The 14943-nt window shown below is 48.0% G+C and overlaps 4 protein-coding genes across 4 annotated transcripts; 2 read left to right on the top strand and 2 right to left on the bottom strand.

Moving 5' to 3' along the window:
- Window positions 1-1255: 1255 nt before the first annotated feature.
- Window positions 1256-4775, top strand: J7T55_010059 (subtilisin-like protease; the record flags this gene model as incomplete). Its single annotated transcript, XM_053131243.1, has 10 exons — window positions 1256-1432; window positions 1485-1956; window positions 2041-2272; window positions 2335-2650; window positions 2773-3124; window positions 3221-3407; window positions 3469-3893; window positions 3968-4146; window positions 4240-4339; window positions 4507-4775. 10 exons carry the CDS (start codon window positions 1256-1258, stop codon window positions 4773-4775), a joined length of 2709 nt encoding a protein of 902 aa, XP_052990485.1.
- A 799-nt stretch (window positions 4776-5574) lies between these two features.
- J7T55_010060 (uncharacterized protein) lies at window positions 5575-6790 on the bottom strand (the record flags this gene model as incomplete). The annotated part of the gene is made up of 4 exons (XM_053131244.1): window positions 5575-5614; window positions 5694-5778; window positions 5892-6413; window positions 6613-6790. The coding sequence occupies 4 exons, from the start codon at window positions 6788-6790 to the stop codon at window positions 5575-5577; spliced, it is 825 nt and encodes a 274-aa protein (XP_052990486.1).
- A 3397-nt stretch (window positions 6791-10187) lies between these two features.
- J7T55_010061 (uncharacterized protein) lies at window positions 10188-11425 on the top strand (the record flags this gene model as incomplete). The annotated part of the gene is made up of 4 exons (XM_053131245.1): window positions 10188-10311; window positions 10393-11061; window positions 11127-11155; window positions 11324-11425. The coding sequence occupies 4 exons, from the start codon at window positions 10188-10190 to the stop codon at window positions 11423-11425; spliced, it is 924 nt and encodes a 307-aa protein (XP_052990487.1).
- A 1163-nt stretch (window positions 11426-12588) lies between these two features.
- On the bottom strand, window positions 12589-14263 carry J7T55_010062 (mino acid transporter; the record flags this gene model as incomplete). The annotated part of the gene is made up of 5 exons (XM_053131248.1): window positions 12589-12610; window positions 12715-13294; window positions 13397-13767; window positions 13880-14087; window positions 14149-14263. 5 exons carry the CDS (start codon window positions 14261-14263, stop codon window positions 12589-12591), a joined length of 1296 nt encoding a protein of 431 aa, XP_052990488.1.
- Window positions 14264-14943: the final 680 nt, after the last annotated feature.

Below are 14943 nucleotides of genomic sequence, written 5' to 3' on the forward strand. Positions count from 1 at the left end.
ACTCCGTCTTTGAAGAGCATGAGAAATTAAATCGATTCCGTAACGTTATGATATCGCCGTAGCACGCATGTCTTTCGTGATACATGGGCATAATTTTTCATCGTTAACTTCAGTGTTCAGTCACATTGTCCAGATTATGCTTAGAATTAAGCTTGGGTATCGTTGCATCTGCTGCTGTACACCCAGCCAAGCGCTTCAATCACGGTCTTGGTACAGCTCCTAGAGTCGTACTAGGCAGTAGAATAGAATCTGTAAGCAATGTCAAAGAAATTACGAAGGGCAGTGCGGATGTCCCTTGCGACCACTCTGCGCGGGAACCTTGGCCAACTTAGGGGAGGTACATCGACAATAGCAGGCGGCGTGTGCGTATCGGATCCCCAATTAGGGAGGTCGGCGGTAGATTTCCGCGGGTGAGCTGATTGCCAAATTGTGTTCCTGGCACAGCTCCGTTTGAGCATCCGCTCGATGGTACCCTGCCCGGAAGATATGGGGACAAGTCCTTGTCCACTTCCTTGGCGTCGAGGCCGTCCCTTGCTTTACCGATATTCGGCAAATATGCTCCCAGCTTCGCGCCTCCGCTCCGCCACGCGCGGACGGAATGAACCCCAGTGCAAGGTCTTGGTAGGATTCTTTCACTTGGGAATCCGATGTCGGACTTGGCTGCTAAACTGAGACCGGTTGGTCTCCTCTATTACTTACCTGCAGCAGCAGAGGCACGCTTTGCCTTATATGTCTGAGTCCGAAAGAGATTTGTCGCTGCGGTTGGCCGTGAATAGCAGGTGGTAATTTCCGAAGTATGGCCTCTGCATATGTCACCCGACAAGCTTTGGTAAATCTTGTTTACAGGCTTACTGGACTTGAGCTATCACAAGTGTGGGGGGGGGGGGTATTCAGCAAGCCAGCTTGTAGATAAGGAGTGACGGCAACTACCCCTGAATATTCGTGATGTTAAGCTGAGGTACAGATCTATCAAGCCCGGTGTGTGACCCGCAACAGCCAAGGCTTTGATACCTGTGATATTTGAAAGAGAAGTCCACACAGTATCAATGCGTCCTGCCGGTGCAACAGCATCCAGGTTGTTGAGCATCTCATTGGGCATGCTAAGTTCCGCATTTTCTTTATATTATGGTGGTAGGTTCTAAGATATAAGCGAGTCAAGTCCCATATACGTTGATATTTATTTATCTACAGGGCAGGAGTTTTGGCCTCTGTGACTTGCGGTCTGCTATAGGAAGGCGCGTGCAAAGCTATGAAGATGTTTTTGACTCTGGCTTCGGGTCTTGTCCTGAGTGGCTTGGTACTCGCTCAGATCCAAGGGGAAACTACTGGCCTCCTACCAACCGAACCATCCAACGTGCCTTTGGGAACTCGCTATGTCGTTGAGTTCTCAGAAGCTGGCTCAGCAAAGTTCCGGACCCGCGATGGATCCATGGTACACATGACCATTTCTTGCTCACGACCTAGTATATACTGATCTTCTACAGAACACGGACGGCTTTTATCAGAGTGTCGCTCAAGAGACAAACATCACCACAAAGCCAGCGCTCAACTTTACCTCTAGTATCTTTCACGGTGCCTCCTTCGATCTCGCTAACGAGAGCACCGCGGCAGACCTTGAAGAGATCAAGGCTTTGCCCGGAGTCGTCAATATCTGGCCTGTTGCAACTGTTTACGCCAGTCCCCAGATTGAGTCCACTGGGGTGGCGAACTTCAGCCAGTGGAGCCCGCACGTTCTAACCAGAGTGAACGAAGCCCATTCGCTAGGCTACGACGGCGAGGGTATCATCATAGCCGTTGTAGACAGTGGCATTGATTACCTTCATCCCTCTCTGGGCGGTGGTTTTGGCGAGGGTTTCAAGGTCCAGTCCGGTTGGGACTTTGTTGGTGACAACTATACGATCAGCTCGCCGGATGTCCTTTTCCCAGACGATGACCCTATTGACTGTCTTGGTCATGGTGCGTACATAAATGCAACGACCCACAGCAGTCATGCATAGCCATGTAAATAGCGAAAAGAATTACTGACTTCGACGCACCCAGGAACCCACGTAGCCGGTATCGCCGCTAGTTCGAATAACAATTTGCCAGGCGTGGCACCTAGCGCTACCCTGCGAGCATACAAAGTTTTTGGATGCTCTGATGGCACGACTGAAGACGTCATCGCTTTGGCATTCATTAGGGCTTTCGAAGATGGGGCGGATATCATTACTGCCTCGCTCGGTTCAAGCCAAGGTTTCCCCGAAGTTCTCTCCGCCTTGGTGGTCACTAGGATGTAAAATATTCCTGGAGTTACCTTTTCTTTGGTGCTTGGAAAGCTGACTTCGAATTATGTAGTGCTAGCCAAGGTACTTTTACGTCAGTTGCGGCGGGAAACTCCGGAGCACGTGGTCCATTCTACTCCAGCAGTCTCGGTAACGGGTACGGTGGTCTTGCAGTCGGCAGCGTTCAGTCAACACAGGAAGTTGCTTACTCCGTCGTGGCCAAGTCGACGAGTGGTGATTCGAGGACGATTGTATACCTGGACGCTTCTGCCAACAACTGGAACTTGACCGGAGTGTTCCCTGCCCACATACCCGCGAATCCTCCAGACATATGTTCCCTTGAGGTGCCGTGGGATGGAGCTCTCCCAGTTGACACGATTGCTGTGCTGGTAAGTCCTGCTCAATTTCCGAACTAATCATCATTGGTCAAAATGACTGAGGAGCTGAGCAATCCTCAAATGCGCTTCTGTTACACGAAAATTGCAGCAGATGCTAATTAGAAATTGATTAGCCTCGTGGCCGTGCAGGCCTTTGTGGTTCCGGCGGTACCTGGCAAATTATGGACTCTGCTCTCATCGACAAGGCGACATGGGTCTTCCTATATAACTGGGAGAATAAGACATACGAAAGGCCATCTCGGGTTCTCTACAGGGATGGTCAGCCTGTGGGTTTCGCGTCGATAAACTATGATGATGGAATTTGGCTGAACAATCAATCCCTTTCTGGCGAGAATGTGACATTCGAGCTCAAATATGATCCGACAGCTGCTGTCGGCGTTGACTATTTCACGAACATGATTAATGATTTCAGCTCTTGGGGACCAACATTGGATATGAGACTAAAGCCCGAGATATCTGCACCTGGTGAGTCAAAAATTCATCTTGCTGAGAATGATGCGCATGAAGTACTAAATTGGCTTGCAGGTGGTCAGATTCTTTCAACGTGGCCAATATCTAAAGGCAGCTGGGCAGTGCTCTCCGGCACTAGCATGGCAACACCGTATCTTGCTGGCGTCGCCGCCCTCTACTACCAATCCACTGGTGGAAGATCCACCCTGGACTCTAATCCGGCTCAAGTGGCGCACACTCGCCTTGTTTCGAGTGGTTCCTCTGTCCTTCACCATAACGGCAGCACAACTCTCCAGGCGTAAGTGACCTACGTTTCAAAACCACAAACCCGTTTGATGTATGCTGAAAAATTCCTGAAGGCATGTTGGACAAGCTGGTGCTGGACTCATTGATGCTTTGAAGGTGGTTTCATACAACACTTCGATCTCGCCGGCGAATATCCACCTCAATGACACAGACCACTTCACCGGTGAGCATACCATCACTATCACCAATAGCGGTCCTGGACCAGTCACCTACTCCATCGGCCACGAATCTGGCCCCGCCAGTATGACCATGAATCCTGTTAACTGGGTGGGCCAAGACCCCATCCTGAAGACGGAATTCGGCCAAGCTATTGCAAACTTGTCGGTTTCAGAGCTCACGGTTCCTGCTAGGGGCAAAGCCAGCTTTGATGTGGTCTTCACTGCCCCTACCGACATTGATGCTTCGCTACTGCCAATCTACGGTGGTTTCATTCATATCGTAGGTGACAACGGTGAGGCTCTGAAAGCAACTTATCTGGGTAAGCCTAAGTGATCTTTGGAATTATGAAGACTCCAAAACCCTTCAAGCTGACTTAGTGAAAAACTATTATAGGTGTGTATGGATCGCTGTATAACGCGAAAACATGGGAGCTTGAGCGTGGCGTACCAGTTTTTTTTGGTGCCGGTGGCTATGGCGATACTTTCGAAGATGGCCGTGTCTTTGACTTGAGTCAAGCAACTCCCGAGGTGTATTATAACCTACTCTGGGCTACTCGCGAGCACAGCTTTGATGTGAGTCTCCAAGCCTTATTGAATACCCCATTACACAGTTTGTAGGAATCATTCGCTATCAGAAAGGCTGATCTATCCAATTCTTTTGACTAGCTTGTCGCATCAGAATGGAATGAGTCCGACTGGGCTTACCCCCAAGTCGCAGGAAAGAACAACTGGTTTGGCTCGCTCCAATTCTATGATGCTTTGAACGGTGCGTATTGTCTTCCATTTGTCCCTCTCTGCGTTACAAAGTCCTATCATGCCATGCACTACATGAAAGTTAGACGACATGTATAGACCCGGACACAACCCGAATCGCTGGGGTACACCCTGGACTCGACATTTTACGAAATAATGATTCACTGACGAATTTGATAGAAATCTATTATCCATACCCTTTCAAGTACTACCCTCGGACTTTGACCACCTTCCAAGGCGCCATCAGCAGCAACTACAGTGACGGGACCCCAATACTCAATGGCAAGTACCGTATTCTGGGCCGGGCACTCAAGACCTATGGCGAGAGCGGAAACCCCCAAGACTGGCAATTCAGGCTCTCTAACTGGTTCATCGTTGGGAATAACAACACCACTAACGCAACCACATCTGCTCTACTTAATTCGCGCTTGGAGGCAGCATCCTCCTGAAATTCATATTCATATAGTCGATGCCATCATACCATTCTTGGGCCCCAGCTCTTTTCTTAGAAATGGCTTTCAAGCCCTGGCTATAGTATCTCGAATGCCGCCATTCATGTCTTTCTTTCATCCACAACTTCACATCTTCCCTGTGAATCGTTATAATTAGAAACTCTGCCAACATACCAATTCTCGTACGAGGCTTAAACACAAAAATAAGAAATCAGAACCTGCCTATGCTGACATGTTATAAACCCCGGTTAGTCAATTGCGTAATATATATATTAATATAGCATAACCTTGTGCTATTATTGTAACTGCGGCAGATCGCGGATAAAGCCAAGTTGTCCACCAAAGCTATCGATATGACTTAGTGCGGAAATGCACCTTGCAAAGATGTGAAGTTTCCGGCTTTACCCATGACATGCAATATGCTTGTAACACGATGGATAGAGCATAGCCTATCAATTCGCCTGGAATTAAAAAAAATAATATGAAGACTCTCAGAGCACTAGGACGCTTCAAATCTGATGAAGGTCCCGTAGAACGAATTGATCTCCGTACTGAAGCTTGAGACACAGTCTGCAGCTTCATCACTTCCTATGAGAGCAACAAGGCTGACCAAGGCCAGGATCTAATGCGAAATGCAAAGTACATATATTCATTGTTATGTGCATTGAAGGACGATTTGGCCCTAGCTTCAAATATGTCGTGAAAAGAATACAGCCAAAAGGCCGGGAGTCCATAATTACAGCTCTCCGGTAATGTACATGAAACCGCGCTCATTTCTGTCATTCCTCATCCGCTCTTACTCGTTGATTCTGTGCTGCCAGACCATCTGTTCTTCTCTGTGTTTGCGAGTATTAGCAATCAGTGCATGACTCGATGCGCTAGGTAGATCATGGTTCAGAGGGTAGCTTGACGTACCTGGCACTATACGTGCTTGCCGCTAGGATCCTCTGCATCTGCTCGTTGCTTGTGAACATCACTTGTCTTGCCACAAACCAGCGAACTACAACGTTCAGAGTCAGCTATCAACAAATCTTTTTGGGGAGCTCAGTGTGGTAGTAGGCCGCGAGTTTCTGGTGCTGCAAAGAGGCAGGAATGTTTTAGGGGGCTTCTTACTTCCTTCGTGACAAGGAGGGCTTGTCAAGCTTCCCTCGTATGACCAAAATTCATTGAACCTCGCCACACTCGACAGTGCTTCTGGCAAGGACAGCGTGATCTCCGTTCTTGCCGTGTCGTTGAATCTAATGAGAGGTGAGGGAAATTGGTCCAGGAAAGCGTCATTGGTATTGCCCGGGTCCAACATAACAGCGAATACAGCCTTCTCATGGCCTTCAGCGTCGACGTGCACGAGATGTAGTTCAGCGCGAGTGCGATAATTGTTGACCGAGTGGTCAGCTGGAGTGTGAATATGCCAGCCGGTAAGGTACACAGTCTCGTTATCGTACGTCAGTGACGGGTTGTCAGTCCAAACTCCCTCAGCGTGCTTCACCGTAAAGGCCGGGCCGTATCCCCAATTCCAGAACTCTCCAACCGTCTCGTTGGGGTAGTTAAAAGTGGGAATGTGGTTCAGCGAAAGTCCGTTGTTGAGGCTGAGTGCAATCGGAGACTGCTGTGTACCAGATTGGCAAAGTTCATATTCTATGATAGGTAATTAGATGAGTTCCACCCCTTTCGGTTCTCGTTGACCAGACAGGGCAAGCTTCGAGCCTGGTACGCTTCGGGATTGCCAACAAGAGCCAGCACGCCTACTGACTCGAGAAATCCACAACATGAGTCTCGTCCGCGCGTTCACATCCAGTTTGCTTCGACGCGCTACCATTGAATCAGATTTACTTACCAGGGCTGACACGTCCCCAGTCAAATGATGCATCGTAGCTCCAATCGCTGGCTTCCGGGCCTGTTGAAGAGTTGCCTCCGTCTTGTCGTCTTGCCAACTGCCCGTGATAGTTATGTCTCGCGCAGCCGAGAGTGGCTGTGGCTAGTGACAAGGCGACTAACAGACTGTATTTAAGCATTTTTGCTTGAAGGATGTTGTGAGAGAATTGTGTGCAAAAAGACCCGGTAGGAAGGACAGTCAGGAAAGTTCGTAGGCAAAAGTTTCGGATGACAACGGTTGAGACTTAATTCTGTGCCATGAGCAGGAAACTGATGAGCTTTATACAATTACAATATCGCTTCTGGCGGCAGAATTGAATTTCTCGGCCCATTCCCCCTTAACTATAGCAACTTCATTTATCTCCTGAGCTAGTTCTATCAGTGGGCCTTACCCTGCCCATCTGAAGAACTACTAATGAATACCGAAGAGTCGTGATGTAGGCAGAGTTGGGAAAGGCACCAGCGGGCTGGGTTGCCAAGAAGCTACCGTGCTATGCATATCTTGCACGCCTCGGCTTGGCAAACCTCTGCTGGCTTAGCCAAGAATCGCGTTTGTTTGCGCCTGGTGAAACACAGCGAAGATAGAGTTTATTTAGTCTGATGGCATGACTATGACGACTCTTCGGAAATGAAAGCTCAGCCTAGAAGTAATTGAAGAATGCAATCTTGTAGGTGGGATAGCGTAAGTTCTTGCGCTGACCTTGGCGAATGCTGTTTCTCAAGCTTGGTAAAGTCTTGTTACTATCTTGGCCCGATAGTCCGGATGACTGTCTGGCGGCCGACCGCCGTGCGACTTTATCGTCCGGGCGCGTGTCATGCTTACGGCGGCGCCGAATATGGTCTAGACGCCCATACCTAAAAGTTTGATCGAGAGGGGCGGGCAGGTGAGGAACGGAGTGCCGGCACTCGGTGTGACTACTACTGATTCGCGTAGATCCAAGTTTAGATTTAGTGCGATGGAACACCACAGTGCCTTGCACAGCCACATGCAGTCAGCTTCACTGTTGAATGCTCACTCAGTGGATCACCACTCGTGCAAGTGATTCGTAACATGATATGCAGCTTGACTGCAAATACCGGGCCCAGTGTACGTTCAACAATGTCAAGAATGGTGACACGAAAGGTATTTAAACTCCAGATCAGAAGAGGTGGGTTTCCAATCCTACACAACCATTTCATGGCTTGGTGAGTGAATTGGCTTGTAAACCTCGTGGGTACGCAAGATAATTCACATCTTCGGGGACACTTGCACAATCGGCTTTGGAGTAGAACCGCGCTTCTCATGTCACTAATAGAGTATTCTTCCTGTGTCTCTCCCATTCAGAGCAAAATTTTGGGTTTATTCTTGACCTGAATTTATTCCTGCAAATGCATACGGATGTCTATTCACACGCAGAGGATGAATTCCATTACAATGTGTAGAAAGCCTGATTGAGGGCTGTCTATACCACCCTCGGGGCTCAGTAAAGCTCATGTTGCCGATAATACTGGAACAAGGCAATCCAATAAGGAGGCCCCCACTGCTGTCTAAAGTTTGCAATTCTCGGGAGAAAACATTGTAGCTTATCATTATAAAAGCCGCTGATTTAGCGTAATCAAATAGTTCACTGTCTTGGCTCTTCAATATCATCAATTTTCCCTTAAAAGTTCTCTCTGACTATTCTCGCATCGATCCTATGAGCCTGTTCGACTTGTTTAAGTCTATTCTCGTATTATGTATTTATTGTCCTATTTTGAAGGGGAAAAGATTTGTCGTAATCTTGGCCCAATTATTTCAGTCAACTGTGGCAAGTAAGGTCTCAAAGTCACTGCAAGTTTTGAGTTTTACAGACTGAGACAACAACATCAGTCAGAAGCGTGCCCTCGCCTCAGTAAATACCCACGTCAGGAAACTTTACTTCGAGCAAATGATTCCGCGATCTCAGCGCTCTGGTATCAATGTTGAGCCCAGATCCGGGGCTCCGGACTTGTGGTGTGGTGAGACCCCCGCACAGCCGTTGAGAAACTCTGGGCGCCGATGCTTGTCTCGAGTGGAGTCCAGCTCATGTGACCAACCTTCCTCGGTCGATTTGTAGAATTCAGGTTTACACATGACTGGGCACGATGAGCTGAGATCTTGTATTTAGCAATTTCTTGTCGATTCTACGCGACATTTCAACGGCAGATCTAAATCGCACTCTGCCCGATTACTACCCTCAGGGTATCGTAAACACAAAATTCTCGGAACTCCGTTGCGTCTGTGCCCCATGTGGTTGCAATAGATTGTTCAATCTCGTCCAGAAGTGCTGTTACGAGGTCTCCAACCTGACGAGGAAGTTCGTCGCGACAAGATGGGCATGGGCCTGGTCTCTGAGCTGGTAGACAGCACCATGTTTGACCTGAAAGTGTTGCTCGGTTTGCTTGTGCACTATAGCAGTCAGAGTTAGCTTTTGAAGGAAACAGAGTAAGATATGTATACAAGAACGCAGTGGACGACGCTGTTATTACCCATTTGCCAGTCTATTGAGCTATGGACTGACTTCAAGCCAAGCAACGAAAGGCACTCCTTTCTCCTTGGAAATTGACCCCTGTATCTGAAAGCTGCTTACTGCTTAGCACGGCCCCTGGCAGATCAATCAGCTATTTGGACTCTGCAGCTGGCAGAAGGACCAGTTTCCCAGGGCCCAAGATCGGCTCTCGCACTGCTACACTTTTGTGTTGTTCCTTACGCAGGATAAGAACAGACTTGAGATCGAATGTGTTCCTCCATGTTGCGCAAAGATATGGAAACAATTCGTCTTTCCTAGCATTTAAAATCGGTATATTAGGAATATCTGACGTTCTCAACAAAAATTAGTACAATATTTATCCAAAGAGTAAAGTAACTGGCACAAGCACCGGCGGCCGCAGGAGCGGCTCGAGCCTTGCGTCAGTAGTCGTGGTGGTTCTTTGCAACGGATAGCATCAAGTGCATCGTCTCTACTTTTCCTAAGAACTGGCCGCATGGACATCGTTCTTTTGAATCTCCGCCATCGTATAAGTTCCCAGGACTTTATGTGGGTAGGACGTTCGCAGCCATGGTTTTTCAACTGGTTGCTCCGCAGCCACTACGACTCGCGGCGAGACGTTACACAGCAAGACTGGGGACATACTGGAGGCACTTAATCAACGTTGCTGCGTTAGTCATTGGTCAACAGCGCTGAAAGCCGACCTCTTCGGGCAATCACGCTACAATCGGGCCGTCTTTTACTGAACAGCCCCATTATTCAAGTCCAAAATGATTCCTGGAATATCAGGCGGAGGTCAATTCGTGAAGCGAGGGTGATAGGCGCGCAAAGAAACACAACAGAGCGTTTCGACAAATCGTTCGGCTGTCAGCATTGTCTCAAAGGACATGATGATAAGAGTGGAACTACCTAATCGAAAGCATCCTAGTGGCCACAATCTAGACTAGCTGTCAATGAGGGGGTTTAGAATTCGCGCCAGCACGGAGCATCGAGCGTTGCTGACTCTTCAACACAACGAGATACAACATTCTGTCTATCCAGCCCAAGAGACATGGCGCAACCGGCACAGCCGAGCGGGCATGCTCACGAGGACGCATGGGATGTTGACTGGCTCCGTGTTGACTCGATTCACGAATTGTACTATGAGCAGTATGGCAATAAAGACGGCAAGCCAGGTACATGACACCTAGTGCCCCTGTTCATTGTCTTTCGACGCAGAAAAGCTAAAAGCATTTGCCCTTTTTCTTCCGCAATAGCGATCTATCTTCACGGAGGGCCAGGAGGCCACATTTCAAAGGGAAATACAGCATTCTTCGACCCAGGCCAATACCGCGTTGTCTTGTTGGACCAGCGGGGATGTGGACAGTCACGACCCAATGCTGAAATCCGCGAGAACACAACGTGGCATTTGGTGGAAGACATCGAGAAGCTCCGGAAACACCTCCAAATCGAGAAGTGGCACTTGGTGTTCGGCGGATCGTGGGGCTCAACCCTTGCACTTGCCTATGCCCAGACGCACCCTGGGTCTGTCGGTTCACTCGTTCTCAGAGGCATCTTTGCAGTCCGCCAGCTCGAACTCAACTGGACTCTCATCAAGGGCGCCAACATAATGTGGCCCGATGCGTTTGAGGAATTCATCAGCTTCCTCCCCGAAGAAGAGAGGGGAAATCATGTTGAAGCCTACCTAAAGCGATTGTTGTCGGAAGACGACAAAATCAGCCTTCCGGCGGCAAGAGCTTGGAACAAATGGGAACTGTCTATCGGTACTCTCTATCCCAGCAGTGATGCACTGAAGCAGCTGGACGATGAGTCATACCTGCTTGCCCATGCTAGGACAGAGGCTCATTACTTCACAAACAACGCGTGGTTAGAAGAAGGTCAACTTCTAAAGAAAGAGAGCGTCGACAAGATTCGCCATATTCCTAGTGAGTTAACGCTGGGAATCCCTTCAATTCGGTTGTAAAGCCACATTCTAATCTGGTGGCGACAGCGACCTTGGTACAAGGCCGATACGATGTGGTAAGAGAAATCTCGCAATCATCTACCAGTATAAAAATATTATTAGCCATCGACTTAACCCAGACGGGTACAGGCGGTGTCAAAATTGTGATAGACCTCCACAACAAAACACTCTGCGACCTATGCCTTCGCCCTGTGGAATTGCAATTACTAATTTGACACGACTAGGTTTGTCCGCCTATAACGGCTTGGGAACTGCACAAGGTGTTCCCAGAATCCAAGCTTCATTGGATCGATGATGCTGGGCATAGTGCGCTGGTCAGTCATTAATCTTCAACTGGTCGAGGTCAAATCGCTGATTAGATTTAGGAACCCGGAACGAAGCGGAAGCTGATAGAAACATGCGACGAGTACGCTAAGTTATAGTTCTATACCGCTGACTGCCGTCTTGGTCCCCAGAGATTGAATATTTGAACTATCAAGAATGTATTGTCATTCACAGGTATGAGATGTGATACTTGTTGTCGCGCGAGTTAAAAGGTTTCACGGGCAAGAGCACATTCATTTCGCTATGTCCTAGCTCTGCTTTGTATTCTTAACGGAGTCGTATCTTGTTTGCACTTATGGTTCTGTGATTGATTAAAGCCACGCTTGATGAATATCGGAATAGTAAATAGCAATAGAGGTCATATAAGAACATGGTTGTGAGAAAAAAGTTCCGAATAGGATCAAGAGATTTTCTGAGATCTGATGTCATGCAGAAGACGTGCAGAAGAAGGGTGCAAAATACCTACGTAGTCTTTGCTCTGCTAAGTTTGATAGTACGCTCATGAGCTTGGATCACATGTATCAATCTAGAGGTCCAGATGTTGTCGAATCGAACCTTACGGCCAGGCCACATGGACGTTACACGAGCACCTAGGTCACTAGTTTGCAAGCCTTTACTAGCTCCGAAGCGAAATGTTTTAGAGCAAATTACCTCTGCCTGTATATAATGTTATGGAATTACATTTCAGATAGAGTGCCCTTCCCCAAGCTATCCACTGAAAAATATGCATCCAGAGCCAATTAATTTCAATCATCTCTGCTACATCCGCACAAATCCTATCATCTAATGCGAATCATAATCACCGCTACTCAAATCCGTGACATTTGAGACACGCCGACTTCGACATCAACACCTCTACGATCCGAAATAAAACTGCTTCGGCTGCATTCATAAGATTACCAACGGAATCTTCTTGCTGCTGCAGTAGACTCGCAAGTGACGCTTACCTCAGGTCAGAGCCTGCTGCTAGGGAATAACATCTAACAGTTCAGCATCAATTCATTCAGGCGGGGGGAAACATGGAAAGCTTATTCTTCAATACGGGTATCTGAGATTCAGTAGACTAGATACTACTAATGTATCAATAGATGACAATCCGAATCCGGTCTTGTAGCTAGCACGACGTTATCGTCAAAACTGCCATCAAATGGCCAAGTTGGCACAGCTAAACGCAGGTCTTGTATCCCCTGAATAGTCAGCAATTATTGCCTCCACAGCAGCGTAAAGACCAGGGCCAAGCAAAAATAATCCAACGAAAAACACAATAACATGTATCAAAGTTAATAATGACCTTCCCGCCCCAGAGAACAGATTGCCCTTATATAGCTGCCAGTACGCAACGGCAAAATAAATGAAACCAAAGAAGGAGTCAAAAGCAGCACCAAGCAGGGACAGGAAATCACCCATACTGGGAATGATCTCAGCGAAAACAAATCCAATAGCCCAAATACCAACCATGACTGCAATCCAGGCTCCCCAGCCGAGAAGTGTGTTGCTGTGCGCATGCCGCGATTTGCCCATCAGACGGAAGTAGATAAATTTTGCCGTCACGTTGGCGTAAATAACACCAATCACGAGGGTCGGAACAATTACAAACGCAAAAGAAGCTTTTTTGTATGCAACGACACCAAGCGAGCCGAACGCTGGCGCGGTAGCGTACTGCCCGAGGTATCTGAATCCGATGGCCGGAGGAACGATGAAGAGTATGACTGAAATGCCTGTGAGAACAGCAAGGGACTTGGGAAAATCTTCGGGGTGCTCCATCTCCGAAATAAAGGTGGGAAAAAGTATCTGAGGGACCCAGAGGAAGGTGATATTCAGAACCGCATTCATACATGCGACCCAGGTTGTGCCCGCGGGAGGAAATGCGTCTGCTTTTGGTTAGCAACTGGTTTTAAGATTTCAGGTAGTTCTTTCAACCACTCAAGAGAAAAGTAGACAGGATATTGTGCCAGGCAGGAGCTTCTACGTACAAGTTTTGACAGGGCCGGCAGTAGGATAGTCACCATTATAACCGTAGAGAGGAGCAGGCTCAATGCCAGCGAAGATGAGGAAGAGAAGAATTGCAATCCCCATGCAAGCTGCTGAGAACATGGACATAAAAGAGACATGCTTAAGCGTTCGTGGAATAGACATGACGATGCCCATAATTGTGACGATCACTGAAAAGTCGACAGTGCACAGCGAGTGATCAGAAAGGGTATTGATCACCTTGGCGCCAGTGAGGACATGGAAGCCGATGAGAAGGATGTTGTTCGCAAGCAGCATACAGCCACTGAATTCGTATGCAAGTCGGCTTTTCCCAAATACTTGAAACCCGAAGTCACAGATATCCTTGATATGACTATTGTAGAAATTCCCAAGTATTAGCTTCATCTTGGACAGCCCGAACCAAGGTTTGCGTGAGTTCCTTCAGAACCAAGAGGACATCGGCAAAGGGAAATGCGAATGCGTACGGATGCTTCATTATATACTTGTGCATTGTTATGCTGGTAATCCAGAAGAACAAGCCTGCAAGAAACATGGTGAGGAGCCCAGGGACCCATCCCAAGACGCTCAGAGACCATGACTGAGCCATTATAGCTAGGCACACTTGATCTCCAGCAAGAAGCCAGGCGGCCTTTTGCCAAGTCATGGTTCTAAGTTTTATATCGTGCTTGTGGTCTGAGTACTCGTCAGTATATTCGGTGATACAATATATAAAAAAAGCCATTGAGAAATTCACCTTCAGCGACCAAGGCTGTGAAGCTAATCTCATCACTTGAGGCATCAAAGACATTCACATGACCGGTAATGTCTGCCTTGGCTTCCTCATCTTTTTGCGTGGTCGGTGGAGACATGGTGAATCTGGAACTCGAAAATTTTGGGGCTCGATAGCAGCTCCAAAACAGCGGTTGGATTGACCAGGAGATCGGCTGCTTTTCAGCCCCAGTGGGATCAATTCAGACTTCTCGACTTATATGTATTATTTATTGAAGCGCATTCTGAGCTGCTTGTTTCTCGTCCCTCAATGTCTCCTCAACTTTGACATTCCATGGCGCGTTTGCCGGGTAAAATGGCGTTATCAGCCAAAGTTTAACTTTTGTACGTTAGCACCATTTCCGAAGCCGCTTCTCGAATAGCAGCACGCTCTGACGAATTGAGCTTAAGATTTTAGGGCCCAACGCTTGTTCCAAGTAGGAAAGGCTGCTTCAGCCTCAAAGCTTGCCACCGACGCTTGTCGGGCCGAGACCTCAGCTGAGTTTTCTTTGTTAGCTGGTGAAATTTGCTGTGATGTTATTAAAGCACTCGAGATAGCCGCGCGTTTCTTCCGCTTTGCACGGCTTTGCAAGACCCAGCTTCACCATGGTAATGCTCTGCGAAGTTCTGAAATCCAGCCTAGTTTTTCCTAGCTCGTCTTGCCCAAGAAGTGGCTGCAATCACGACTTTTACACTGAGCAGTTCATCTAGAAATCGGTTCGGCGAAGTGACGAGAGGCGCTCATGGTATCAGAAATATGTGTCGTACGTCGTATGTTGAG

The sequence above is a fragment of the Diaporthe amygdali genome (genome assembly GCF_026229845.1).
Source record: "Diaporthe amygdali strain CAA958 chromosome Unknown NODE_26_length_719862_cov_65_716256, whole genome shotgun sequence".
Lineage (NCBI taxonomy): Eukaryota > Fungi > Ascomycota > Sordariomycetes > Diaporthales > Diaporthaceae > Diaporthe > Diaporthe amygdali.